The sequence below is a fragment of the Vidua chalybeata genome, chromosome 35 (assembly GCF_026979565.1).
Source record: "Vidua chalybeata isolate OUT-0048 chromosome 35, bVidCha1 merged haplotype, whole genome shotgun sequence".
In the NCBI taxonomy this organism is placed as follows: domain Eukaryota; kingdom Metazoa; phylum Chordata; class Aves; order Passeriformes; family Viduidae; genus Vidua; species Vidua chalybeata.
The window spans coordinates 577,324-603,385 of NC_071564.1; the positions used below are offsets into that span (position 1 = coordinate 577,324).

Sequence of the window (26,062 nt, forward strand, 5' to 3'; positions counted from 1 at the left end):
GACATGGGATTGGGATATGGGATATGGGATATGGGATTGGGATATGTGACTGGGATATGGGATATGGGATATGGGATTGGGATATGGGATTGTTCCTGAGTGCCAGCCGGGATTCCGGCCCGGAGACGGCGGGGTATGCCTTGGTGAGGGATTTGGGATGGGGGATATGGGATATGGGATATGGGATATGGGATTTGGGATTTGGGATTGGGATTTGGGATATGGGATATGGGACTGGGATATGGGATTGGGATATGGGATTGTTCCCGAGTGCCAGCCGGGATTCCAGCCCGGCAATGGCGGGGACTGCCTTGGTGAGGGATTTGGGATTGGGGATTGGGATATGGGATTTGGGATATGGGGTATGGGACTGGAGAATGGGATATGGGGACTGGGCTGGGGATGTGGAGACTGGGATGGAGAATTTAGGGATTTGGGGATATGGGGGCTGGAGTGGGGATTTAGGGACTGGGATGGGATTGGGGATATGGGAATATGGGGATATGGGGACTGGGATGGGGATGGGGACATTGGGATTGGGATGGAAATGGGGATATGGGGAAAACGGGACTGGGATGGGATTGGGGGCATTGGGATGGAAATGGGGATATGGGGATATCGGGACTGGGATGGGATTGGGAGACCGGGATGGGAATGGGGACTGGGATGGGAATGGGGACATTGGGATGGGAATGGGGATATGGGAATATGGGGATATGGGGACTGGGATGGGAATGGGGACATTGAGATTGGGATGGACACAGGGATCGGGATGGTCCAGGGGCTGCTCCTGCCATTATGTCCCCATCCTGCCATGTCCCTGATTGTCCCCAATGTCCCCATCCTGATGTCCCCATTCCCATGTCCCCATTCCCATGTCCCCATCCCGATGTCCCCATCCCGATGTCCCTGATCCCGATGTCCCCTGATCCCGATGTCCCCATCCCAATGTCCCCATTCCCATGTCCCCATCCCGATGTACCCATCCTGATGTCCCCATCCCGATGTCCCCATCTCAAATGTTCCCATCCTGATGTCCCCATCCCGATGTCCCTGATCCCGATGTCCCCATTCCCATGTCCCCCTCCCGATGTCCCTGATCCCGATGTCCCCATCCTGATGTCCCCATCCCCATTCCCATGTCCCCATCCCAATGTCCCCATCCCCATTCCCATGTCTCCATCCCGATGTCCCTATCCCGATGTCCCCATCCTGACGTCCCCATCCCGATGTCCCCATTCCCATGTCCCCCTCCCGATGTCCCCATCCTGATGTCCCCATCCTGATGTCCCCATTCCCATGTCCCCATCCCAATGTCCCCATCCCGATGTCCCCATCCCAATGTCCCCATTCCCATGTCCCCATTCCCATGTCCCCATCCCGATGTCCCCATCCCGATGTCCCCATTCCCATGTCCCCATCCCGATGTCCCCATCCCGATGTCCCCATCCCGATGTCCCCATCCCGATGTCCCCATTCCCATGTCCCCATCCCGATGTCCCCATCCTGATGTCCCCATCCCGATGTCCCCATTCCCATGTCCCCATCCCGATGTCCCCATCCCGATGTCCCCATTCCCATGTCCCCATCCCGATGTCCCCATCCCGATGTCCCCATTCCCATGTCCCCATCCCGATGTCCCCATCCCGATGTCCCCATTCCCATGTCCCCATCCCGATGTCCCCATCCCGATGTCCCCGATCCCAGACGTGGACGAGTGCCAGGAGTACGGGGCCGGGCTCTGTGGGGCGCAGCGCTGCGAGAACATTCCGGGCTCCTATCGCTGCGTGCCCGAGTGCCAGCCGGGATTCCGGCCCGGAGACGGCGGGGAATGCCTCGGTGAGGGATTTGGGATTGGGGATTGGGATATGGGACTGGGATATGGGATTGGGGATTGGGATATGGGATTGAGCCCAAGTGCCAGCCGGGATTCCGGCCCGGAGACGGCGGGGAATGCCTCGGTGAGGGATTTGGGATTGGGGATTGGGATATGGGACTGGGATATGGGATTGGGATATGGGATTGGGATATGGGATTGGGCCCAAGTGCCAGCCGGGATTCCGGCCCGGAGACGGCGGGGAATGCCTTGGTGAGGGATTTGGGATTGGGATTGGGATATGGGATATGGGATACGGGATATGGGATTTGGGATTTGGGATTGTTCCTGAGTGCCAGCCAGGATTCCAGCCCGGGGACAGTGGGAACTGCCTCGGTGAGGGATTTGGGATTGGGATATGGGATATGGGATTGGGATTGGGATATAGGATTGGGGATTGGGATTTGGGATTGCTCCTGAGTGCCAGCCGGGATTCCGGCCCGGAGACGGCGGGGAATGCCTCGGTGAGGGATTTGGGATTGGGGATTTGGGATATGGGATTGGGGATTGGGATTAGGGGTTGGGATTTGGGATTGTTCCTGAGTGCCAGCCAGGATTCCAGCCCGGGGACAGTGGGAACTGCCTCACTGAGGGATTTGGGATTGGGATATGGGATATGGGATATGGGATATGGGATTGGGGATTGGGATTGGGATTTGGAATTTGGGATCGGGGATTGGGATTTGGGATTGTTCCTGAGTGCTAGCCAGGATTCCAGCCCGGGGACAGTGGGGACTGCCTCACTGAGGGATTTGGGATTGGGATATGGGATATGGGATATGGGATTGGGGATTGGGATTGGGATTTGGAATTTGGGATCGGGGATTGGGATTTGGGATTGTTCCTGAGTGCCAGCCAGGATTCCAGCCCAGGGACAGTGGGGACTGCCTCACTGAGGGATTTGGGATTGGGATATGGGATATGGGATTGGGGATTGGGATTGGGATTTGGAATTTGGGATCGGGGATTGGGATTTGGGATTGTTCCTGAGTGCTAGCCAGGATTCCAGCCCGGGGACAGTGGGGACTGCCTCAGTGAGGGATTTGGGATTGGGATATGGGATTGGGATCGGGATATGGGATTAGGATGGGGACTTGGGTTATGGGATGGGGATTTGGGATATGGGGACTGGGCTGGGGACACAGGAACTGGGATGGGAACGGGACCGGGGATGGGGACATGGGGACGCAGGGACTGGGCTGGGGACACGGGGGGACAAAGGCCCGCCCCGGCGGTGGCCAAGGACCTCGGGATGTCCCCAACCCCTTGTCCCACCCCGTGCCAGACGTGGACGAGTGCTCCAACGGGACCCTGTGCGGCGCCCACGCCACCTGCCACAACCTGCCCGGCTCCTTCCAGTGCGCCTGCGACCCCGGCTACGAGACCGCCCGGCATGGCCACCACTGCGTGGGTACGGCCACCGGCCCGGGGACATGGCTACCAGCCTGGGGACATGGCTACCAGCCTGGGGACATGGCCACCAGTCCTGGGGACACCCAAATCCCATCCCAGTGTCCCCATTCCCATCCCATCCCAATCCCTGTGACCCTGGCTACGAGACTGCCCGGCATGGCCACCACTGCGTGGGTACGGCCACCAATCTGGGGACACCCTGGCCCTGTCCCTGTGTCCCCAAATCCCAAATCCCCAACCCCAAATACCCCCAACCAAATCCCCAACCCCAAATACCCCAAAACCCCAAATTCCCCAATCCCAAATCCCCCAAAGCCCCCAAATCCCCAACCCCAAATCCCAAACTCCAAATCCCAAATCCCCAATCTGAAACTCCAAATCCCCCAAACCCCCAAATCCCCAACCCCAAACCCCCAAATCCCCAATCCCAAATCCCCCAAAATCCCAACCCCGAAACCCCCAAAGTCCCAACCCCAAACCCCCCAAATCCCCAACCCCAAATCCCAAATCCCCAACCCCACGTTCCAAATTCCCAACTTGCCAAACCCCAAATTCCCAACCCCAAATCCCAAATTCCAAACCCCAAATTCCCCAAGCCCAAATCCCCCCAAATTCCCAACCCCAAATCCCCAAATCCCCAAGCCCAAATGCCAACCCCGCAGACGTGGACGAGTGCCAGACCCTCCGCGGGGTTTGTGGGGCCGAGCGCCCACCCCAATCCCTCTGCCCCCATTCCCAGTCCCAAACCCCAAACCCCCAAATTCCCAACCCCAAACCCCCCAAATTCCCAACCCCAAATCCCCAACCCCAAACCCCAAATTCCCAACCCCAAATCACAAATTCCCAACCCCAAATTCCAAACCCCAAATCCCCAATCCCCAAATCCCAAATCCCAACCCCCAAACCCCCCAAATCCCCAACCCCAAATCCCCAACCCCAAACCACAAATTCCCAACCTCAAACCCCCAAATTCCCAACCCCAAACCCCCCAAATTCCCAACCCCAAATTCCCAACCCCAAATCCCCAACCCCAAACCACAAATTCCCAAACCCGCAAATTCCCAACCCCAAACCCCCCAAATTCCCGACCCCAAATCCCGAACCCCAAATTCCCAACCCCAAATGCCAACCCCGCAGACGTGGACGAGTGCCAGACCCTCCGCGGGGTTTGTGGGGCCGAGCGCCCACCCCAATCCCTCTGCCCCCATTCCCAGTCCCAAACCCCAAACCCCCAAATTCCCAACCCCAAACCCCCCAAATTCCCAACCCCAAATCCCCAAATTCCAAACCCCAAATTCCCCAGTCCTAAACCCCAAATCCCCAACCCCAAATCACAAATTCCCAACCCCAAATCCCAAATTCCAAACTCCAAATTCCAAACCCCAAATCCCCAAATCCCAAATCCCCAACCCCCAAACCCCCCAAATCCCAAACCCCAAATCCCCAACCCCAAACCCCCAAATTCCCAACCCCAAACCCCCCAAATTCCCAACCCCAAATTCCCAACCCCAAATCCCCAACCCCAAACCACAAATTCCCAAACCCCCAAATTCCCAACCCCAAATCCCAAATTCCCGACCCCAAATCCCGAACCCCAAATCCCCAACCCCAAATGCCAACCCCGCAGAAGTGGACGAGTGCCAGACCCTCCGCGGGGTTTGTGGGGCCGAGCGCCCACCCCAATCCCTCTGCCCCCATTCTCAGTCCCAAACCCCAAACCCCCAAATTCCCAACCCCAAACCCCCCAAATTCCCAACCCCAAATCCCCAAATTCCAAACCCCAAATTCCCCAGTCCTAAACCCCAAATCCCCAACCCCAAATCACAAATTCCCAACCCCAAATCCCAAATTCCAAACTCCAAATTCCAAACCCCAAATCCCCAAATCCCAAATCCCCAACCCCCAAACCCCCCAAATCCCCAACCCCAAATCCCCAACCCCCAAACCCCCCAAATTCCCAACCCCAAACCCCCCAAATTCCCAACCCCAAACCCCCCAAATTCCCAACCCCAAATCCCCAAATTCCAAACCCCAAATTCCCCAGTCCTAAACCCCAAATCCCCAACCCCAAATCACAAATTCCCAACCCCAAATCCCAAATTCCAAACCCCAAATCCCCAAATCCCAAATCCCCAACCCCAAATCCCCAACCCCAAATCCCCAACCCCAAACCCCCAAATTCCCAACCCCAAACGCCCCAAATTCCCAACCCCAAATTCCCAACCCCAAATCCCCAACCCCAAACCACAAATTCCCAAACCCCCAAATCCCCAACCCCAAACCACAAATTCCCAACCCCAAATCCCCAACCCCAAACCCCAAATTCCCAACCCCAAATCCCAAATCCCCAACCCCAAATGCCAACCCCGCAGACGTGGACGAGTGCCAGACCCTCCGCGGGGTTTGTGGGGCCGAGCGCTGCGAGAACGTCGAGGGCTCCTTCCTGTGCCTGTGCCCCGATTCCCGGCAGGAGTTCGACCCCGTCACCGGGCGCTGCGGGGCCCTCCCCACCCCACAGATCCCCCAAATCCCCCAGAACCCCCCAGTCCGACCCCAAACCCCACAGAACCCCCAAATCAGACCCCAAACCCCACAAATCAGCCCCCAAAGCCCCCAAATCAGACCCCAAACTCCCCAAACCCGACCCCAAATCCCCCAGAACCCCCAAATCAGACCCCAAAACCCCCAAATCAGCCCCCAAAGCCCCCAAATCAGCCCCCAAATCAGACCCAAACCCCCCCAAAGCCCCCAGATCAGACCCCAAAGCCCCCAGATCAGACCCCAAATCCCCGAAATCCTCCCCCAAACCCCGGCCGGGGATTTTGGGGTGGCCTCGTGTTTCAGTAGGGCCTGCGGGGTCCTGGCCACGAACGTGACCCGCCCGCAGTGCTGCTGCACCCTGGGGTGGGCGTGGGGGGCTCAGTGCCCCGGGCAGCCCTGCCCCACACCTGGCACAGGTGAGGGACACCCCAAAAACCTTTGGGGTGGGATTCGGGACCCCTGGGACACCCCAAAAACCTTTGGGGTGGGATTCGGGACCCCTGGGACACCCCAAAAACCTTTGGGGTGGGATTTGGGGAATGGGGTGGATTTGGGGGGGGATTTGGGGGGGATTTTGGGGTGATTTGGGGGGCATTTGGGGAATGGGGGGGATTGAGGGTGGATTTGGGGTGGGCGTGGGGGGCTCAGTGCCCCGGGCAGCCCTGCCCCACACCTGGCACAGGTGAGGGACACCCCAAAAACCTTTGGGGTGGGATTCGGGACCCCTGGGACACCCCAAAAACCTTTGGGGTGGGATTTGGGGAATGGGGTGGATTTGGGGGGGGATTTGGGGTGCCCCGGGCAGCCCTGCCCCACACCTGGCACAGGTGAGGGACACCCCAAAAACCTTTGGGGTGGGATTCGGGACCCCTGGGATACCCCAAAAAGAGAAGGAGGCAATTTGGGGTGGATTTGGGGTGGATTTGGGGGGGAATTTAGGGTGGATTTGGGATGGATTTGAGGGGATTTGGGGTGGGATTTGGGTTGAACTTGGGGTGGGATTTAGGGGGGATTTGGGGGGCATTTGGGGATGGGTTTAGGGGGGATTTAGGGTGGGATTTGGGGTCGATTTGGGATGGATTTGGGATGGGTTTGGGTTGGATTTAGGGTGGGATTTGGGGTAGATTTGTGGAGGATTTGGGTTGGGTTTGGGGTGGATTTGGGGCAGATTTGGGGTAGATTGGGGGTGGAATTTGGGATGGGATTTAGGGGGGATTTGGGGGGGCATTTGGGGTTGGATTTAGGGTGGGATTTGGGGTAGATTTGAGGTGGATTTGGGGGAAATTTGGGGCAGATTTTGCAACCCCCAAAAACCGACTGGGGCAGATTCGGGGTGTGGGGAAAAAGAAGGGAGGGGAGGGAGCACAAACAGAATTTGGGGGGGGGTCCCGGGCAGAATTTTGGGGTCCCTGACCCCCCCGTGTCCCCCCCCCCCCCCCACCAGAGGCTCACCTGTCCCTGTGTCCCCACGGGCCCGGCCGCGTCCCCGAGACCCCCCAGGGCCCCCCCACAGGTGAGACCCCCGCCCGTGTCCCCCCCTTTGTCCCTGGGGGAGTCCCTGAGGGGGTCCTGGGGGGGGTCCCTGTGATTTTGGGGGGGGGGTCCCTGTGATTTTGGGGGGGGGTCCCTGTGATTTTGGGGGGGGTCCCCGTGGCTTTGGGGTGTCCCTGTCACTTTGGGGGTGTCCCTGTGTCCCTTTTTACCCTGGGGGGGGGGTCCCTGAGGGGGGGGGGTCCCTGTGCCTTTTGGGGTGTCCCTGTCTACTTTGGGTTGTCCTTGTGATTTGGGGGGGGGGGGTGCCTGTGATTTTTGGGGGTGTCCCTGTGATTTCGGGGGTGGTCCCTGTGATTTTGGGGTGGTCCCTGTGATTTTTGGGGTGGATCCCTGTGATTTTGGGGGGGTCCCTGTGATTTTTGGGGTGGATCCCTGTGATTTTGGGGGGGTCCCTGTGATTTTTGGGGTGGATCCCTGTGATTTTGGGGGGGTCCCTGTCACTTTTGGGGGTGTCCCTGTGCTTTAGGGGTGTCCCTGTGCTTTTGGGGAGTCCCTGTGATTTTTTGGGGGGGTGTCCTTGTGATTTTGGGGGGGTCCCTGTCACTTTTGGGGGTGTCCCTGTGCTTTGTGAGGGGGGGGGTGTCTCCTGTCACTTTCGGGGTCCCCCCTGTGATTTCGGGGTGCCCCTGTGCCCCCCAGACGTGGACGAGTGCTCGCTGTTCGGGCCCGCGCTCTGCCGGGGGGGGCTCTGCGTCAACGCCGCCCCCTCCTTCAGCTGCTTCTGCCCCAGCGGCTTCTACTTCGAGCAGGAGCACCTGCAGTGCGTGGGTGAGCACCGCGCACCTGCCAGGACCTGCCGGGACCTGCCAGGGCCTGGCTGTACCTGCCAGGACCTGGCTGTACCTGCCAGGACCTGCCAGGACCTGCCAGGACCTGCCGGGACCTGGCTGTGTCTGTCTGTGTCTGTCTGTACCTGCCAGGACCTGCCGGGACCTGCCAGGGCCTGGCTGTACCTGCCAGAACCTGCCAGGACCTGCCGGGACCTGGCTGTGTCTGTCTGTGTCTGTCTGTGTCTGTCTGTGTCTGTCTGTACCTGCCAGGACCTGCCGGGACATGGCTGTGTCTGCCAGGACCTGCCAAGACCTGGCTGTGTCTGTCTGTACCTGCCAGGACCTGCCGGGACCTGGCTGTACCTGCCAGGACCTGCCAGGACCTGCCGGGACCTGGCTGTGTCTGTCTGTGTCTGTCTGTACCTGCCAGGACCTGCCGGGACATGGCTGTGTCTGCCAGGACCTGCCAAGACCTGGCTGTGTCTGTCTGTACCTGCCAGGACCTGCCGGGACCTGCCGGGACCTGGCTGTACCTGCCAGGACCTGGTTGTGTCTGTCTGTGTCTGTCTGTACCTGCCAGGACCTGCCGGGACCTGCCAGGGCCTGGCTGTACCTGCCAGGACCTGCCAGGACCTGCCGGGACCTGGCTGTACCTGCCAGGACCTGCCAGGACCTGCCGGGACCTGGCTGTGTCTGTCTGTGTCAGTCTGTGTCTGTCTGTGTCTGTCTGTGTCTGTCTGTACCTGCCAGGACCTGCCAGGGCCTGGCTGTACCTGCCAGAACCTGCCAGGACCTGCCGGGACCTGGCTGTACCTGCCAGGACCTGCCAGGACCTGCCAGGACCTGCCGGGACCTGGCTGTACCTGCCAGGACCTGGTTGTGTCTGAGTCTGTCTGTGTCTGTCTGTACCTGCCAGGACCTGCCAGGACCTGGCTGTGTCTGTCTGTGTCTGGCTGTACCTGCCCCAAATCCCCCCTAAACCGCCCCAACCCCCCCAAACACCCCCAAATCCCCCCTGAAACCACCTCAAACCCCCTTGAACCACCTCAAACCCCCCTAAACCCCCCAAATCCACCCTAAACCACCCCACCCCCCCCAAACACCCCCAAATCCCCCCAAAACCGCCCCAAATCCCCCCTAAACCGCCCCAAATCCACCCTAAACCGCCCCAAACCCCCTTAAACCGCCCCAAATCCCCCCTAAACCGCCCCAACCCCCTTAAATCGCCCCAAACCCCCCTAAACCCCCCCAAACCCCCCTAAACCGCCCCAAATCCCCTTAAACCGCCCCAAATCCCCCCTAAACCCCCCTAAACCGCCCCAAATCCCCCCTTAAACTGCCCCAAATCCCCTGAAACCACCTCAAACCCCCTTAAACCGCTCCAAATCCCCCCAAACCGCCCCAAACCCCCTTAAACCGCTCCCAAACCCCCCAAACCCCCCCGTGACCCCAGTTTTGCCCCCCCCCAGACAACGACGAGTGCGCGGCGGCCGAGGCCGAGCCGTGCCTAACCACTCTAAACTCCCCAAATCCCACAAAAACCACCCCAAATCCCCTCTGAAACCACCTTAAACCCCCTAAAACCACCTCAACCCCCCCCTAAACTGCCCCAAATCCCCCCTAAACCGCCCCAAACCCCCTTAAACCGCCCCAAATCCCCTTAAATCGCCCCAAATCCCCCCTAAACCGCCCCAAATCCCCCTAAACCGCCCCAAACCCCCTTAAACCGCCCCAAATCCCCTTAAATCGCCCCAAATCCCCCTAAACCGCCCCAAATCCCCCTAAACTGCCCCAAACCCCCTTAAACCGCCCCAAATCCCCTTAAATTGCCCCAAATCCCGCCTAAACCCCCTAAAACCGCCCCAAATCCCCCCTTAAACCGCCCCAAATCCCCTTAAATTGCCCCAAATCCCGCCTAAACCCCCTAAACCGCCCCAAATCCCCCCTTAAACCGCCCCAAATCCCCTGAAACCACCTCAAACCCCCTTAAACCGCCCCAAATCCCCCCCAAACCGCCCCAAACCCCCTAAAACCGCTCCCAAACCCCCCCAAACCCCCCCGTGACCCCAGTTTTGCCCCCCCCAGACAACGACGAGTGCGCGGCGGCCGAGGCGGAGCCGTGCCTGGGGGGGCTCTGTGTGAACACGGTGGGCTCGTACCTGTGCTCCTGCCCCCCCCGCTCATCCTCGACCCCTCCCAGCGCCGCTGCGTGGCCAACGACTCCAGCCCGGGTGGGTTTTGGGGGGGCCGGGGGTCCCCGATATTGGGGGAGGGGTGAGGGGACTCTGGTTTGGGGGGATTAGAGGGGATTTTGGGGGGTAAAAAGGGGTTAGGAGGGGTTTTAGGGGGGTTAGGAGGGGTTTTAGGGGGATTAGGAGGGGTTTTAGGGGGGTTAGGAGGGATTTTAGGGGGGTTAGGATGGATTAGAAAGGGATTTAGTGGGGTTAGGAGGGGTTTTAGTGGGGTTAGGAGGGGTTTTAGGGGGCTTAGGATGTGTTTTGGGGGAAGCCTGGGGGTCCCCGATATCGGGGGGGGGTGAGGGGACCCTGCTGTGGGGGGATTAGAGGGGATTTTGGGGGGTAAAAAGGGGTTAGGAGAAGTTTTAGTGGGGTTAGGAGGGGTTTTAGTGGGGTTAGGAGGGATTTTAGGGGGGTTAGGATGGATTAGAAAGGGGTTTAGTGGGGTTAGGAGGGGTTTTAGGGGGGTTAGGATGGGTTTTGGGGGAGGCCTGGGGGTCCCCGATATCGGGGAGGGGTGAGGGGACCCTGGTTTGGGGGGATTAGAGGGGATTTTGGGGGGTAAAAAGGGGTTAGGAGAAGTTTTAGTGGGGTTAGGAGGGGTTTTAGTGGGGTTAGGAGGGGTTTTAGAGGGCTTAGGATGGGTTTTTGGGGGTCCCCGTTATCGGGGAGGGGGTGAGGGGACCCTGGTTTGGGGGGTTTTGAGGGGTTTTATAACAGGGATCAATTTTTGGGTGTTTGGCACCCCCAAATTAAGACCCCTCCCCAAATTCTGCCCCCCCAGAGGGGTCGCTGGCCGTGTGCTGGCAGAGCTCACCTGAGGTTTTGGGGTCACTTGAGGTTTTGGGGTTACCTGGCGTCCCCATTAACGGCGATTTTTGGGGTTTCCTATAACGGGGGTGAATTTTTGGGGTTCGGCACCCCCAGATTAAGACCCCTCCCCAAATTCTGCCCCCCCCAGAGGGGTCGGTGGCCGTGTGCTGGCAGGAGGTGAGGCCTCACCTGAGGTTTTGGGGTTACCTGGCATCCCCATTAACGGCGATTTTTGGGGTTTCCTATAACGCGGGTGAATTTTTGGGGTTCGGCACCCCCAGATTAAGACCCCTCCCCAAATTCTGCCCCCCCCCCAGAGGGGTCGCTGGCCGTGTGCTGGCAGGAGGTGGGGCCTCACCTGAGGTTTTGGGGTTACCTGGCGTCCCCATTAAGGGCGATTTTTGGGGTTTCCTATAACGGGGGTGAATTTTTGGGGTTCGGCACCCCCAGATTAAGACCCCTCCCCAAATTCTGCCCCCCCCAGAGGGGTCGCTGGCCGTGTGCTGGCAGGAGGTGGGGCCTCACCTGAGGTTTTGGGGTTACCTGGCGTCCCCATTAACGGCGATTTTTGGGGTTTCCTATAACGGGGGTGAATTTTTGGGGTTCGGCACCCCCAGATTAAGACCCCTCCCCAAATTGTCGCCCCCCAGAGGGGTCGGTGGCCGTGTGCTGGCAGGAAGTGGGGCCGGACCTGGTGTGCGGGCGGCCCCGGCGCGCGGCGCAGGTGACCTACACCGAGTGCTGCTGCCTGTACGGGCAGGCGTGGGGCATGGAGTGCGCGCTCTGCCCCGCCCCCCACTCCGGTGAGACCCCCGGGACCCCCCCCCAAATTCATTGCCGGGACCCCCAAATCCAGCCCCAAACCGGGGGGGTGGGACTGGGACCAGTAAAGAGTACTGGGAGCACTGGGAGGTGATGGGAGGGGGCTCAAAGGATGGGGGACCCCCGGGATGGGCACACCCGGACCCCGCCCCCCACTCCGGTGAGACCCCCGGGACCCCCCCCCAAATTCTCTGCCGGGACCCCCAAATCCAGCCCCGAAACCGGGGGGGGTGGGACTGGGACCAGTAAAGGGTACTGGGAACACTGGGGGGATGTGGAATCCCGGGATGGGGGCATGGAGTGCGCGCTCTGCCCCGCCCCCCACTGCGGTGAGACCCCCGGGACCCCCCCCCAAATTCTCTGCCGGGACCCCCAAATCCATCCCCAAACCGGGGGAGGGGGCGGGGAAGGGACTGGAACGAAGGTGGAACTGGGACCAGTACGGGTACTGGGAGCACTGGGAGGTGAGGGGAGGGGGCTCAAAGGATGGGGGACCCCCGGGATGGGCACACCCGGACCCCGCCCCCCGCTCAGGTGAGACCCCCGGGACCCTCCCCAAATCCAGCCCCGGGACCCCCAAATCCATCCCCAGAACCGGGGAAGGGGCTGGGACTGGGACCAGTAAAGGGTACTGGGAGCACTGGGGAGGGGTCCTAAAGAGGAGGGGGGGGGTTAAACCCCCGGCATGGGGGACACTGGACCCCCTCCCCAAATCAGAACATCCCCGAACCCCAAAAACCCCCAACCCCCCCCCAAAACCCCCCCAAAAAAACCCAAATCCCCCCAATTTCGGGACCCCTCCCCAAATTTCGGGGTCCCCCCCCCAACCCCCCCCTTTTTCCCTCCCCCCCCCCCAGACGACTTCGAGCTCCTCTGCAACGTCCTGAGACCCCCGAACTTCGCCCCCCCCTCAGCTCCCCCCCCTCTACGACCCCTCCCCCAATTTCCCCCCTCCCCCCAATTTCGCCCCCCCCCAATTCGGGCCCCTCCCCTACGGGGGCCCCCCCGAATATTTTGGGGGGCTGCACCCCCATTACGACCCCTACCCTTTTGGGGGGGCGGGCTTGGGCTACGACCCCCGGGGGGGTGGGGGAGGGGCGGGGGACCCCCTTTACGCCCCTCCCCCACCGCCCCTCCCCCCTCGCTACGAGGATTTTGGGGACCCCCGGGGGAGGGGGCCCCGATTTGAGCCCCCGGACCCCCCCCCGGACCCCCGAGGGGGCCCCCCCTGGAACTTCCAACCCCACGGGACCCCCGAGGAGGAGGAGGAGGAGGAGGAGGAAGGTGAGGTTTGCATTTTTGGGGGGTTTTGGGGGGATTTGGGGGATTTTTGGGGATTTTTGGGGGGGTTTTGGGGGGATTTTTGGGATTTTGGGGATTTCTGGGGGGATTTGGGGATTTTGGGGATTTTTTGGGGGGTTTTGGGGGGATTTGGGGGATTTTTTGGGGGTTTTGGGGGGATTTTGGGGATTTTTTGGGGATTTTTGGGGAGATTTTGGGGATTGGGGGGGTTGGGGGGAGGGTTTTTTTTGGCTTTTTTGGGGGAAGCTTTTGAGTGTTTTTTTTCAGTTTTGGGTTTTTTTGTGGGGCTTTCTTTGGTTTTTTTTTTCTGGGGGGGGATCTGAAGCCCCCTCCCCAATTTAGAGGCACAGAAGGAATTCCTGGAAGAGGGGGAGGAGAATTAATTTGGGTTTATTTTGGTGGGGATCGTTCGGGTGGGTTTTTTTTGGTTTTTGGGTGTTTTTTTCAGCTTTTGGGGTTTTTTTGGGTTTTTTTTTTGGTTTTTTTGTGGGGGTCTGAAGCCCCCTCCCCAATTTAGAGGCACAGAATGAATTCCTGGAAGAGGGGGAGGAGAATTAATTTGGGTTTATTTTGGTGGGGATCGTTTGGGTGTTTTTTTTTGGTTTTTGGGTGGTTTTTTTTTCAGCTTTTGGGGTTTTTTTGGGGTTTTTTTGGTTTTTTTGTGGGGGTCTGAAGCCCCCTCCCCAATTTAGAGGCACAGAAGGAATTCCTGGAAGAGGGGGAGGAGAATTAATTTGGGTTTATTTTGGTGGGGATCGTTTGGGTGGTTTTTTTTTGGTTTTTGGGTGGTTTTTTTTCAGGTTTTGGGTTTTTTGGGGGTTTTGGGTTTTTTTTTCTGGGGGTCTGAAGCCCCCTCCCCAATTTAGAGGCACAGAATGAATTCCTGGAAGAGGGGGAGGGGAGTTAATTTGGGTTTATTTTGGTGGGGATTTTTTGTTGTTTTTTGGGTGTTTTTTTCAGTTTTTGGGGTTTTTTTGGTTTTTTTTTTTTGTTTTTTTTTTTTTTTTTCCCGAGGGGTCTGAAGCCCCCTCCCCAATTTAGAGGCACAGAATGAATTCCTGGAAGAGGGGGAGGGGAATTAATTTGGGTTTATTTTGGTGGGGATTTTTTGTTGTTTTTTTGGGTGTTTTTTTCAGTTTTTGGGGTTTTTTTGGGGTTTTTTTTTTTGGTTTTTTTTTTTTCCTGGGGGTCTGAAGCCCCCTCCCCACTTTAGGGGCGCGGGAGGAGGAGTGCGGGGTCCTGAGCGGCTGCACCCACGGGCGCTGCGTCCGCGTGGGCGACGCCTTCACCTGCGCCTGCGACCCCGGCTTCCACCTGGACCCCGCCCGCCTCGACTGCCTCGGTGAGACCCCCCCCAAAATCCACCAGAGACCCCTCCCCAAAATCCCCCAAATCCCCCAAATCCCTGGGGAAAAAAAAACACAAATCTTGAGGGCCCCAAAAAAAAAAAAACAAACCTCAAAATCCCTGGAAAAAGCCCCAAATATTGAAAAAAAAACCCCAAATTTTGAGAGCTCCGAACTCCTGAAAAAAAACCAAAATCTCTGAGACCCCTCCCCAAATTCCTCCAAGAACCCCAAATCTTGAGAGCCCCAAAATCCCTGAAAAAAAAACTGAAAGAGTGGAAAAAAACCCAAATTTTGAGAGCTCCAAACTCCTGGGAAAAACCCAAAATCCCTGAGACCCCTCCCCAAAAAATGTCTGAGACTCCTCCTCAAATTCCTGAGCCCCAATTTCACCCTTTTCACCCCAAATTTCCCCTAAAACCCCCAAATTCCCTCCTAAAATCCCCAAATCCCCCCCTTTTAACCCCAAATTTCCCCATTTTAACCCCAAATCCCCCCCTTTTAACCCCAAATCCCCCTAAAAACCCCAAACCCCCCCTAAAAACCCCAAATCTCCCCCTAAAAACCCCAAATCCCCCCCTAAAAATCCCAACCCCCCCCAAAACCCTAAATCCCCCCCTTTTAACCCCAAATCCCACCCTAAAAACCCCAAATCCCCCCATTTCAACCCCGAATTCCCCCATTTTAACCCCAAATCCCCCTAAAAACCCCAACCCCCCCCAAAACCCCAAATCCCCCCCTAAAACCCCAAAACCCCCCCTTTTAACCCCAAATCCCCCCCTAAAACCCCAAATTTCCCCCTAAAACCCCAAATTTCCCCCTTTTAACCCCAAATCCCCTCATTTTAACCCCAAACCCCCCTAAAAACCCCAAATCCCCCCTTTTAACCCCAAATCCCCCCATTTTAACCCCTAATCCCCCCTAAAAACCCCAAATCCCCCCCTAAAACCCCAAATTTCCCCCTAAAACCCCAAATCCCCCCATTTTAACCCCAAATCCCCCCATTTTAACCCCAGAATCCCCCCTTTTAACCCCAAATCCCCCCCTAAAACCCCAAATTTCCCCTTAAAAACCCCAAATTCACCCTTTTAACCCCAAATCCCCCCATTTTAACCCCAAATCCCCTTATTTTAACCCCAAATCCCCCCTAAAAACCCCAAATCTCCCCCTTTTAACCCCAAATCCCCCCTAAAAACCCAAAATCTCCCCCATTTTAACCCCAAATCCCCCCCTTTTAACCCCAAATTTCGCCCCCCCCAGACGTGGACGAGTGTTTGGGGGTGCCCCCGCCGTGCCGCCCCGGGCGCTGCCTCAATACCCCCGGCTCCTTCCGCTGCCTGTGCCCCCCCGGGACCCCCCCGGCGCTGGACCCCCCCCGCTGCCCCCCGCGCCCCCCCCGCGCCTGAAGCCCCCTCCCCATATTTATTGTGTGGGTTTGTTTTGTATAGAAAAAAAAGTATCAAAATAAATATAAAGGAATTTTTTGGGGGGGGTGCTGGGGGGGGGGGAATTTATTTCCACCCCCCCCCTCAAATCAAGCCTCAGCCTCGTGGCTGTGACCCCCACCCCCCCCACAAAAAGGGAGGGGGGATTTGGGGACCCCTCCCCATATTTTTACCGAATAAAGGTTTTATATAAAAAAAAAATAAAAGGAGTTTTGGGTGGGGTTTTTTTGAACGCTCCCCCTTTTTTTTGGGGGGGGGGTTGGATGCAGGTAGGACCCTCCCCCCCCTCAAGGAACTGGGACCCCCACCACAACGGGAACCCCCCCAGAATTGGGACACACCCCCCCCTCCAAAAACTGGGACTATTTTGGCACTGGGATCACCCCAGAACTGGGACCCTCCCCAAAAAAACCGGAACCTTCCATGGAATTGGGACCCCTCCCCAGTGCTGGGACCCCCCCCCCACAATTGGAACCCCCCCAGAATTGTGACCCCCCCCCCCCCATGGAATTGGGACCCCCTCCCAGTACTGGGATTCGCTCCAAAATTGGGACCCTCCCGGCACTGGGAGCCCCCCCCATAGAACTAGGACCCCCCCAAACAATGGGACCCCCCCCCCCAAAATTTGAATCCTCCCATTACTGGGCCCCCCCCCCCCCCCAACCCACAGAACGAAGCCGTTGACCCCAACCCCCTTTGGGGACGCTTCATTGTGGTGTGTCCCCTCCCAGTGTCCCCAGTGTCCCCTCCCAGTGTCCCCCAGTATCCCCAGTGCCCCCCACTGGCGCTACCCGCTGACGCGCCCCCCCCCCCCCGGCTGCTTTGGCCCCCTCCCTCGTCCCCTCCAGCAAGCCGGCCCCTTCCTCGCTGTCGGCGTCGCCGTCCGGCGCCGGCACCGCGCCGGGGACGCCGTGGAGCTCGGCCACGTGGCGGAAGGTCTGGGCCAGCAGCAGGACGCCCGTGACCCCCAGCAGCAGGTACGCTGTGGGGCACGGACGTGAGCGGCGCGGTGGCGGGGACGCGACGGCACCCGATGGAACCCAAAGGAACCCAACGGGACGCAACGGAACCCAACGGGACACGATGGAGCCCAGCAGAACCCAATGGAACCCAACGGGACACGATGGAACCCAACGGGACATGATGGAACCCAACGGGACATGATGGAACCCAACAGGACACAACAGAACCCAACAGGACATGATGGAACCCAACAGAACCCAATGGAACCCAACGGGACACGATGGAGCCCAGCAGAACCCAATGGAACCCAACGGGACACGATGGAACCCAACGGGACATGATGGAACCCAACGGGACACGACGGAACCCAACGGGACATGATGGAACCCAACGGGACATGATGGAACCCAACGGGACACGATGGAACCCAACGGGACACGATGGAACCCAACGGGACACGACGGAACCCAACGGGACATGATGGAACCCAACGGGACACGACGGAACCCAACGGGACATGATGGAACCCAACGGGACACAATGGAACCCAACAGGACATGATGGAACCCAACAGAACCCAATGGAACCCAATGGGACACGATGGAGCCCAACAGAACCCAATGGAACCCAACGGGACACGATGGAACCCAATGGGACACGATGGAACCCAACGGGATATGATGGAACCCAACAGGACACAATGGAACCCAATGGGACATGATGGAACCCAACGGGACATGATGGAACCCAAGGGACATGATGAACCCAACGGGATATGATGGAACCCAACAGGAAACAACAGAACCCAACGGGACACGATGGAACCCAACGGGACATGATGGAAGGCAATGGGACACGATGGAACCCAAGAGAACCCAATGGAACCGAACAGGACACGATGGAATTCAACAGGACACAACAGAACCCAACAGGACATGATGGAACCCAACCGGACACGATGGAGCCCAACAGAACCCAATGGAACCCAATGGGACACGATGGAACCCAACGGGACATGATGGAACCCAACAGAACCCAATGGAACCCAACGGGACACAACAGAACCCAACATGACATGATGGAACCCAACGGGACCTGATGGAACCCAACGGGACACAACGGAACCCAACAGGACACGATGGAACCCAACGGGACACGATGGAACCCAACAGGACATGATGGAACCCAACGGGACACAACGGAACCCAACAGGACACGATGGAACCCAACGGGACACGATGGAACCCAACAGGACATGATGGAACCCAACAGGACACGACAGAACCCAACAGGACACAATGGGACACGACGGTGCCCATTGGAACCCAACAGAACCCAATGAACCCCAAAACCCACCTCAACCCATTGGAACCCAACTCAACCCAACCAAAACCCAGCAAGACCCCAAGAACCCAACTCAACCCACTGAGAACCCAACAAAATTTCAAAAACCCAACCCAACCCATCCAAAACTCAACACAACCCAACCCAACTCAACAGAACCAAAACCCCAACTCAACCCATCCCAAACCCAGCTAAACCCAACCAAAACCGTCCAAACCCCCAAAACCCAACCCAACCCATCCAAACCCCAACCCAACCTTCCCAGACCCCCAAAACCCAACCCAACGTTCCCAAACCCCAAAAACCCAACCCAACCCATCCAAACCCCACCCAAACCCAACCCAACCCATCCAAACCCCAAAAACCCAACCCAACCCATCCAAAACTCAACACAAGCCAACTCAACAGAACCAAAACCCCAACCCAACCCATCCAAAACCCACCCAAACCCAACCCAACCTTCCCAAACTCCAAAAACCCAACCCAACCCATCCAGACCCCAACAAAACCCAACCCAACGCACCCAAAACCCAACAAAACCCAACCCACCCAAAACCCAACCCAGCCTTCCCAAACCCCACCAAAAACCCCAAGAACCCAACCCAACTCCTCAACCCTTCCAACTCACCGGCCACCGCCACTTGGTAGAGCTGCCTCAGCGGCTGCCGCGCCTGCCGGGCCGGCACCAGGTCACCGAAGCCGACGGTGCAGAGCGAGATGACGCAGAAATAGACGGCGTCCAGGTAGCTCCAGGTGGCCTCCAGCAGGTAGAAGGCGGTGGCCGGGAGGAGCACCAGGACCACCAGGGCGACGGCCAGGAGGCCCAGCAGGTGGGCACGGGCGGCGCCGCGCCGGCTGTAGCCCCACCGCGCCTGCAGGTAGCCACGGGGCCGCTGGGCCAGCGGACCGGCCAGGCGGCGAGCGGTGGCCGCCAGAAGGAACATGGTGGCCGGGACCCCCACGGCGGCGTAGGCGGCGCAGAAGGCTTTGCCGGCGGCGGAGAGCGGCGTCACCGAGCCGTAGCCTTGGGGGGACACCGGGAGGGTCAGGGGGGACCCCCGACTCAATATGGGGGGGGGGGGGGTTTGGGGGTCTTGGGGTGGATTTTGGGGGGGTCTTGGAGGTCATCTGGGTCTTGGGGTGGATGGGGATCTTGGGGGGTCTTGGGGGGTCCTGGGGATTTTGGGGGGTCCTGGGGATTTTGGGGATTTTTGGGTCCCTCAAAGACCCCCGGGACCCCCTAAAAGACCCCCGGGATCCCCTAAAAGACCCCCGGGACCCCCTAAAAGACCCCCGGGATCCCCTCAAAGACCCCCGGGACCCCCTAAAAGACCCCCGGGATCCCCTCAAAGACCCCCGGGATCCCCTAAAAGACACCCGGGACCCCCTAAAAGACCCCCGGGATCCCCTCAAAGACCCCCGGGATCCCCTAAAAGACCCCCGGGATCCCCTCAAAAGGATTTTGGGTCCTGGGCATTTTGGGGGGTCCTGGGGGTCTTGGGGAACTGGGGGGTCTTGGGGTGCAGGGTGGCCTTGGGATTATGGGGGTCTTGGGGTCCTGAGGGTCATGCGGGGGGTCTTGGAGTGGCTGGGGGGGTCCTGGGGGTCCTGAGAGTCCCAAATCTTGGGGGGTCCCAAGGGTCTGGGAGGTCCCGAGGGTCTGGGAGGCCCCGAGGGTCTGGGGGGTCCCGGGGGTCTGGGGGTCCCTTCGGGGCGGTTCTGGGGGGTCCCGGGGGTCCCCTGGGGGTCTGGGAGGTCCCGGGGGTCCCTGGGAAGGTTCTGGGGGGTCCCGGCGGTCTGGGGGGTCCCCCTGAGGGTTTGGGGGGTCCCGGGGGTCCCCTGGAGGGGTTCTGGGGGGTCCCGGGGGTCTGGGGGGTCCCCCGGGGGGGTTCTGGGGAGTCCCGGGGGTCTGGGGGTCCCTTCGGGGCGGTTCTGGGGGGTCCCGGGGGTCCCCTGGGGGTCTGGGAGGTCCCGGGGGTCCCCGGGGGGTTTCTGGGGGGTCTCCTGGGGGGTTCTGGAGGGTCCCCTGGGGTCCCCTGGAGGGGTTCTGGGGGGTCCCGGGGGTCTGGGGGGTCCCCTGGGGATGTTCTGGGGGGTCCCGGGGGTCCCCGGGGGTCCCCTGGGGATGTTCTGGGGGCTCCCGGGGGTCCCCGGGGAGGTTCTGGGGGGTCCCGGGGGTCCCTGGGGGGGTTCAGGGGGGTCCCGGGGGTCTGGGGGTCCCTTGGGGGGGTTCTGGGGGTCCCCCTGAGGGTCTGGGGGTCCCTTGGGGGGGTTCTGGGGGGTCCCGGGGGTCTCACCCACGGTGGTCAGCAGGGTGACGATGAACAGGAGGGCGCTGGGCACGTCCCACTCGCCGCCGTCGGGGGTCCCGGGGGTCCCGGGGGTCGCGGGGGTCCCGGGGGTCCCCTCGATCGCCCACAGCCCCAGGACCCCCAAAAACACCAACCCCGCGTAGGCGACCCCCAAAAGCAGCGCCCCCCGCCCCATGGCGCCCCCCACCCACACCCACCGCGACCGCAAAACACCCCCGAGACCCCCCAAAGAATCCCTGGGACCCCCCAAAAAAAACCCCGGGACCCCCCAAAAACCCCCGGGACCCCCTCAAAGACCCCCGGAACACCCCAAAAGACCCCCGGGACCCCCTCAAAGACCCCCGGAACACCCCAAAAGACCCCCGGAACCCCCTCAAAGACCCCCAGGAACCCCTCAAATACCCCCGGGACCCCCTCAAATACCCCCGGGAGCCCCTCAAATACCCCCGGGACCCCCCAAAAGACCCCCGGGACCCCCTCAAAGACCCCCAGGAACCCCTCAAATACCCCCGGGACCCCCTCAAATACCCCCGGGAGCCCCTCAAATACCCCCGGGACCCCCCAGAAGACCCCCGGGACCCCCTCAAAGACCCCCGGGATCCCCTAAAACACCCCCGGGACCTCCTAAAAGACCCCCGGGATCCCTCAAAGATCCCCGGGACCCCCGCCCGCCCCTCACCGGTGCCGGCCCCGCTCCGACCCCCGCCCGCCGCCGCCTCTGCTCATCCCAGTCCCTCCCAGTTCATCCCAGTCCCCTCCCAGTCCCTCCCAGTCCCTCCCAGTCCATCCCAGTCCATCCCAGTTCCTGCCCAGTGGCGGCGGCTGCGGGGTGGGGGAGGGGCCGGGGTATTTCCCCCCTCTCCCCCCCCCCCCCCAACCGCAACCTCGGGACTGGGGACAACTGGGGGGAACTGGGAGAGACTGGGAGAGACTGGGATGAACTGGGGGGGACTGGGATGGACTGGGATGAACTGGGGGGGACTGGGAAGGAATGGGGGGAACTGGGGGGAACTGGGGGGAACTGGGAGGGACTGGGAGGAACTGGGATGAGCAGCAAGGAGAGAAATGGGGGGAACTGGGGGCAACTGGGGGGAACTGGGAAGGACTGGGATGACCAGTAAGGGGCGCCACTGGGACAGCTGATACTGGGGTAACTGGGAGGGTTCATATTGGGATAACTGGTCAGTACTGGTGTGACTGGGGAGGTGATACTGGGATGACTGGGAAGGTTTGTACTGGGATAAGCGGGGCCATCCATACTGGGTGAACTGGGTTAACTGGTCCATACTGGGTGAACTGGTGTGTACTGGGTGAACTGGGTTAACTGGTCTATACTGGGTGAACTGGGTGAACTGGTGTGTACTGGGTGAACTGGTGTGTACTGGGTGAACCGGCACAGACTGGGTTAACTGGTCCATACTGGGTTAACTGGTCCATACTGGGTTAACTGGTCCATACTGGGTGAACTGGTCCATACTGGGTGAACCGGCACAGACTGGGTTAACTGGTCCATACTGGGTGCACTGGTGTCCCCCTCCCCCTCCCCCCGGGGTCACGGGGCCGTCACGCGGCTCCCACGGGAGCGTCCCGAGGCCGGAGCTGCCCCGGGGCCGGAACGGCCGGACACGGATGGACACGGATGGACATGGATGGACAGGGATGGACATGGATGGACATGGATGGACAGGGATGGACAGGGATGGACACGGATGGACATGGATGGACATGGATGGACACCGGACATGGATGGACACGGATGGACATGGATGGACACGGATGGACACCGGACATGGATGGACACGGATGGACAGGGATGGACAGGGATGGACAGGGATGGACATGGATGGACACGGATGGACAGGGATTGACATGGATGGACAGGGATGGACACGGATGGACACCGGACATGGATGGACACGGATGGACATGGATGGACACGGATGGACACCGGACATGGATGGACACGGATGGACATGGATGGACATGGATGGACACGGATGGACATGGATGGACACCGGACACGGCTGGACACGGATGGACAGGGATGGACACAGATGGACACTGGACACGGATGGACACTGGACACAGATGGACACTGGACACAGATGGACACTGGACATGGATGGACACTGGACACAGATGGACACTGGACACGGATGGACACTGGATACGGATGGACACTGGACACGGGTGGACACTGGACACGGATGGACACTGGACACAGATAGACACTGGACAAGGATGGACACTGGACACGGGTGGACACTGGACACGGGGGAGGGGTGGGGAGGGGCTGGGGACATCCTGGGGACACCGTGAGCGCACCGTGGCCTTGGGGACATCGTGGGGACATCCCTGGGGACACCTTGGGGACACCACGGCCATGGGGACACCTTGGGGACATCCCTGGGGACACCTTGGGGACACCACGGCCATGGGGACACCTTGGGGACATCCCTGGGGACACCTTGGGGACACCACGGCCATGGGGACACCTTGGGGACATCCCTGGGGACACCATGGGGGTGCCCCTGGTGACACCCTGGCTTTGGGGACATCACGGGGACATCCCTGGGGACACCACGGCCATGGGGACACCTTGGGGACATCCCTGGGGACAGCCTGGGGGTGTCCCAGCTTTGGGGACATCACGGGGACATCCCTGGGGACACCTTGGGGACACCATGGGGACACCATGGGGGTGCCCCTGGTGACACCCTGGCTTTGGGGACATCACGGGGACATCCCTGGGGACACCGTGAGCGCACCGTGGCCTTGGGGACACCTTGGGGACATCCCTGGGGACACCATGGGGGTGTCCCAGCTTTGGGGACATCACAGGGATATCCCTGGGGACACCCTGGGGACACCACGGCCATGGGGACATCCCTGGGGACACCTTGGGGACACCCTGGAGACACCATGGGGGTGCCCCTGGTGACACCCTGGCTTTGGGGACATCACGGGGACATCCCTGGGGACACCTTGGGGACACCGTGAGCGCACCGTGGCCTTGGGGACACCTTGGGGACGTCCCTGGGGACACCATGGGGGTGTCCCAGCTTTGGGGACATCACAGGGATATCCCTGGGGACACCTTGGGGACACCGTGAGCGCACCGTGGCCTTGGGGACACCTTGGGGACATCCCTGGGGACGTCCCGCTCCTGGGGACACCGCGGGGACATCCCGGGCGGGCACCAGGCCCCAGCGCAGCCCCGTTACCATGGCAACCCCAGCACGGCACGGCCGCCATCTTAACTCCGGGCACGACTTCCCTTTCCTGCCAACTATTTCCGCCCTCTCAGCCAATCACAACCTCCTGCTTCCCCACGTGACTACCGCTAGCCGAACCCGGAAGTGCCGCCGTTATGGACCTTACCGGAGCCCGTGACGCTCCCGCGGCCCCAGCAGCATTGGCGACACCCCTGGGGACATTCTGGGGACACTCCGAGCAGTCACGAGCCCGCTGGAGCCCCGTTGCCATGGAAACAACCCGAACGCCGCGGCCGCCATATTTTAACTCTTGGCACCACCGCCATCTTAACTCCGGGCACAACTTCCGCCCTCTCCGCCAATCACAACCTCCCGTTTCCCCCACGTGACTCCCGGTACGGCCGAACCCGGAAGCGCCGCCGCCGCCATGGACCCCGCCGCTCCCCGTGAGTCGCGGGCGGCGCCGTGAGGGAAATTCGGGTTTTAAAACCCCCCGAAATTCACCTTTCCCTTCCTTTTTAGCCCCAAAGCGCCGCGGGCCCGCTCGCCTGGCCGATCCGCGGCCTCTTTTCGAGGACACGAGCGCTACCGGCGCCTCACCGGGCCGCGGGTTCGGGGCTCCGCCGCCTTCGGCCTCCTCGGCCTCCTCCTCCTCCTCGGCCGCGGCCTCGGCGGCGTTCGGGCCGCCCGGGGCGTTCCTGGCCGAGCCCGTGACCTCGCTGGCCGCGGCCTACGGGAGCAGCCTGGCCTCGCACGTGGAGGGGAACGTGAGCGAGGGGGAAATAACGGGGATAAAAGCGGGAAATAACGGGAATAAAAGCGGGAAATAACGGGGAAATAACGGGGATAAAAGCGGGAAATAACGGGGATAAAAGCGGGAAATAACGGGGGAATAACGGGGATAAAAGCGGGAAATAACGGGGAAATAACGGGGATAAAAGCGGGAAATAACGGGGAAATAACGAGGATAAAAGCGGGAAATAACGGGGAAATAACGGGGATAAAAGCGGGAAATAACGGGGGAATAACGAGGATAAAAGCGGGAAATAACAGGGAAATAACGGGGATAAAAGCGGGAAATAACGGGGGAATAACGGGGATAAAAGCGGGAAATAACGGGGATAAAAGCGGGAAATAACGGGGAAATAACGGGGATAAAAGCGGGAAATAACGGGGAAATAACGGGGATAAAAGCGGGAAATAACGGGGAAATAACGGGGATAAAAGCGGGAAATAACGGGGGAATAACGGGGATAAAAGCGGGAAATAACGGGGGAATAACGGGGATAAAAGCGGGAAATAACAGGGAAATAACGGGGATAAAAGCGGGAAATAACGGGGAAAATGGGGAATAGCGCCATCAAGTGGCCTGGACTGGGTTAAACTGGGCTGGACTGGGATAAACTGGGTTAAACTGGGTTAAACTGGGCTGGACTGGGATAAACTGGGCTGGACTGGGTTAAACTGGGTTAAACTGGGTTAAACTGGGCTGGACTGGGTTAAACTGGGCTGGACTGGGTTAAACTGGGCTGGACTGGGTTAAACTGGGTTAAACTGGGCTGGACTGGGTTAAACTGGGTTAAACTGGGTTAAACTGGGTTAAACTGGGCTGGACTGGGTTAAACTGGGTTAAACTGGGCTGGACTGGGTTAAACTGGGCTGGACTGGGTTAAACTGGGCTGGACTGGGTTAAACTGGGTTAAACTGGGCTGGACTGGGTTAAACTGGGCTGGACTGGGTTAAACTGGGTTAAACTGGGCTGGACTGGGTTAAACTGGGTTAAACTGGGTTAAACTGGGCTGGACTGGGTTAAACTGGGTTAAACTGGGCTGGACTGGGTTAAACTGGGCTGGACTGGGTTAAACTGGGTTAAACTGGGCTGGACTGGGTTAAACTGGGCTGGACTGGGTTAAACTGGGTTAAACTGGGCTGGACTGGGTTAAACTGGGTTAAACTGGGTTAAACTGGGCTGGACTGGGTTAAACTGGGTTAAACTGGGCTGGACTGGGTTAAACTGGGTTAAACTGGGCTGGACTGGGTTAAACTGGGCTGGACTGGGTTAAACTGGGCTGGACTGGGTTAAACTGGGTTAAACTGGGCTGGACTGGG

General features: G+C 59.7%; 3 protein-coding genes across 3 annotated transcripts in view; 2 read left to right on the forward strand and 1 right to left on the reverse strand.

Moving 5' to 3' along the window:
* Positions 1-16,335, forward strand: part of LOC128802245 (latent-transforming growth factor beta-binding protein 4-like) — a 27,594-nt gene extending 11,259 nt beyond the window's left edge. Inside the window, 14 exon segments of the mRNA XM_053968512.1 lie at positions 81-143; positions 1,708-1,839; positions 3,162-3,287; positions 5,662-6,240; positions 6,459-6,512; positions 7,275-7,343; positions 8,024-8,152; positions 10,240-10,323; positions 10,326-10,385; positions 11,855-12,007; positions 12,884-12,972; positions 12,974-13,310; positions 14,542-14,670; positions 15,935-16,335. Of these exon segments, the coding sequence (XP_053824487.1) occupies positions 81-143; positions 1,708-1,839; positions 3,162-3,287; positions 5,662-6,240; positions 6,459-6,512; positions 7,275-7,343; positions 8,024-8,152; positions 10,240-10,323; positions 10,326-10,385; positions 11,855-12,007; positions 12,884-12,972; positions 12,974-13,310; positions 14,542-14,670; positions 15,935-16,080 (2,150 nt within the window). The 3' untranslated portion in view covers positions 16,081-16,335.
* Positions 16,336-16,406: 71 nt separating this feature from the next.
* Positions 16,407-20,913, reverse strand: LOC128802246 (potassium channel subfamily K member 6-like). Its single transcript, XM_053968513.1, has 4 exons — positions 20,724-20,913; positions 19,055-19,450; positions 16,919-17,101; positions 16,407-16,414 (listed from the first exon to the last, which is right to left on the reverse strand). The coding sequence occupies exons 1-4, from the start codon at positions 20,911-20,913 to the stop codon at positions 16,407-16,409; spliced, it is 777 nt and encodes a 258-aa protein (XP_053824488.1).
* Positions 20,914-24,315: 3,402 nt separating this feature from the next.
* The window catches only part of LOC128802247 (latent-transforming growth factor beta-binding protein 4-like), a 10,160-nt gene continuing 8,413 nt past the window's right edge, over positions 24,316-26,062 (forward strand). Inside the window, exons 1-2 of the mRNA XM_053968514.1 lie at positions 24,316-24,399; positions 24,476-24,720. Coding sequence (XP_053824489.1) covers positions 24,381-24,399; positions 24,476-24,720 — 264 coding nt within the window. The 5' untranslated portion in view covers positions 24,316-24,380. The remainder of the gene's footprint in view (positions 24,400-24,475; positions 24,721-26,062) is intronic.

Excerpts from the sequence above, each read along its gene's own strand:
- LOC128802246 (XM_053968513.1), bottom strand. The coding sequence starts at position 20,913 with ATGGGGCGGGGGGCGCTGCTTTTGGGGGTCGCCTACGCGGGGTTGGTG. Across the intron at positions 19,451-20,723 it reads CACCCTGCTGACCACCGTGG|GCTACGGCTCGGTGACGCCG; the intron begins GTGAGACCCCCG and ends TGTCCCCCCAAG. Across the intron at positions 17,102-19,054 it reads CTACCAAGTGGCGGTGGCCG|CGTACCTGCTGCTGGGGGTC; the intron begins GTGAGTTGGAAG and ends CGTGCCCCACAG.